Source organism: Rhincodon typus, chromosome 41 (assembly GCF_021869965.1).
Source record: "Rhincodon typus isolate 14 chromosome 41, sRhiTyp1.1, whole genome shotgun sequence".
In the NCBI taxonomy this organism is placed as follows: domain Eukaryota; kingdom Metazoa; phylum Chordata; class Chondrichthyes; order Orectolobiformes; family Rhincodontidae; genus Rhincodon; species Rhincodon typus.
Window position 1 is genome coordinate 7,870,835 of NC_063372.1, and position 1,362 is coordinate 7,872,196.

General features: G+C 41.1%; 1 protein-coding gene across 1 annotated transcript in view; it reads right to left on the minus strand.

Moving 5' to 3' along the window:
* Positions 1-1,027, minus strand: part of LOC109926234 (intermediate filament protein ON3-like) — a 13,502-nt gene extending 12,475 nt beyond the window's left edge. Inside the window, exons 1-2 of the mRNA XM_048618861.1 lie at positions 299-1,027; positions 2-88 (exon numbers count right to left, since the gene is read on the minus strand). Of these exons, the coding sequence (XP_048474818.1) occupies positions 2-88; positions 299-568 (357 nt within the window). The 5' untranslated portion in view covers positions 569-1,027. The remainder of the gene's footprint in view (position 1; positions 89-298) is intronic.
* Between the last annotated feature and the right edge of the window lie 335 nt (positions 1,028-1,362).

The following is a 1,362-nucleotide window of genomic DNA, read 5'->3' on the forward strand; positions in this document are numbered from 1 at the left end:
CCTCAGAGTTGGAACTGTAATCTCCCTGACGTTGCAAGAGGGACCATTTGGTCTCCAACATTTTGTTTTGTTGCTCAAGGTTACGGACCTGCAAGAGTTCAAAAATGGAGGGATGGTAAAGAGAACATGCAGCATCCAACATAAAATCAACAAGCAGAAGGCCATTCTATGCATTTATCAAATTCAAAAACAGGTAAACAAAATGACAGACATTTCCCATCGATCTTTCTTCTAATGCGGGGAAGAAGTCCAAAACATCTTTTATGCAGCACTGACAGAAATTATTTTATTCAGTTACCTTGTTAATAAAGCATGCGAACCGGTCATTGAGTGACTTGATCTGCTCCCTCTCTTCTCGTCGAATCACCTGCAAGAGAGGATCCACCTCCTGCTTGAAAGCAGTGGAGGTCATGGTGCTTCTGTAAATTGGTGAAACAATATGCTCAGTACTACTCTTTTTCAGCGTTGTGACTGTGCTCTTGCTCACAGGACTTCCTATTCCCATTCTGCTAATTTGGGAGTCGCTTCCACTGCTACTGGAGACCTCAGTTTTCTTCACTGATTTCATTTCGGCTTTTGTTTTTGCAGACAGACAGTCAGCTGGAACCCTTCTGAATCAAAGTCTGCCACAATCTGGTTGGGATCAACAAGTCTGCATGTCCTTTATATTATAATGATAACCTGCTTCAAGTTGTATTGCACATTTGTCAGGAAGTTTGGGGAGTTGTGTGGAATGTCGTTATGCCACCAGCATCCTGAAGGCTTGGCTGAATACATAATGGACACATTCCACTGTTATAATTAGAAATATTTGCCACGCATGACTTTGCTGGGAACAAGTTGCCTGCCATAGCACATGAACTGATTTATTTTGTCACCTGTTAGAAACAAAATCAATATGTTCAAAGCCAATAGCCCAGTGGGGCACAGTTTTATGCAAATTGGTCACCATTGTTAAGTACATAGAAAATGGTGGCAGACATGAGTTTTGCTGTACTAAATCTGTCTGTGAAATATCCAAGGCCAAGAAGACACTCAGAAAGCTGCCTAATACAGGGCTAGGCACTGTTAATTGTATAATAATTGTGTTTATGCACTTGAAGTTGGTGGACATTTTCTGGGTATTCACATGTACTCCTATAAATAAGACTTAAACTGTGTGGATTAATGAGGAGCTGCATTTTCAATCCTGCAAGTAGGAGTTTATAAAAATGTGTTAAGATTAACGCCAGTTCTATTTTTCACTACCTGGCTTACTGGATTGGAATAAGCTCTTTGCCCATGTGGATAGGAGGTGTAACATCCACTTTAGGACCCCTTTAGGAAATTGGGCTGCCTTAATTGGAGCTACCATAGGTGCAG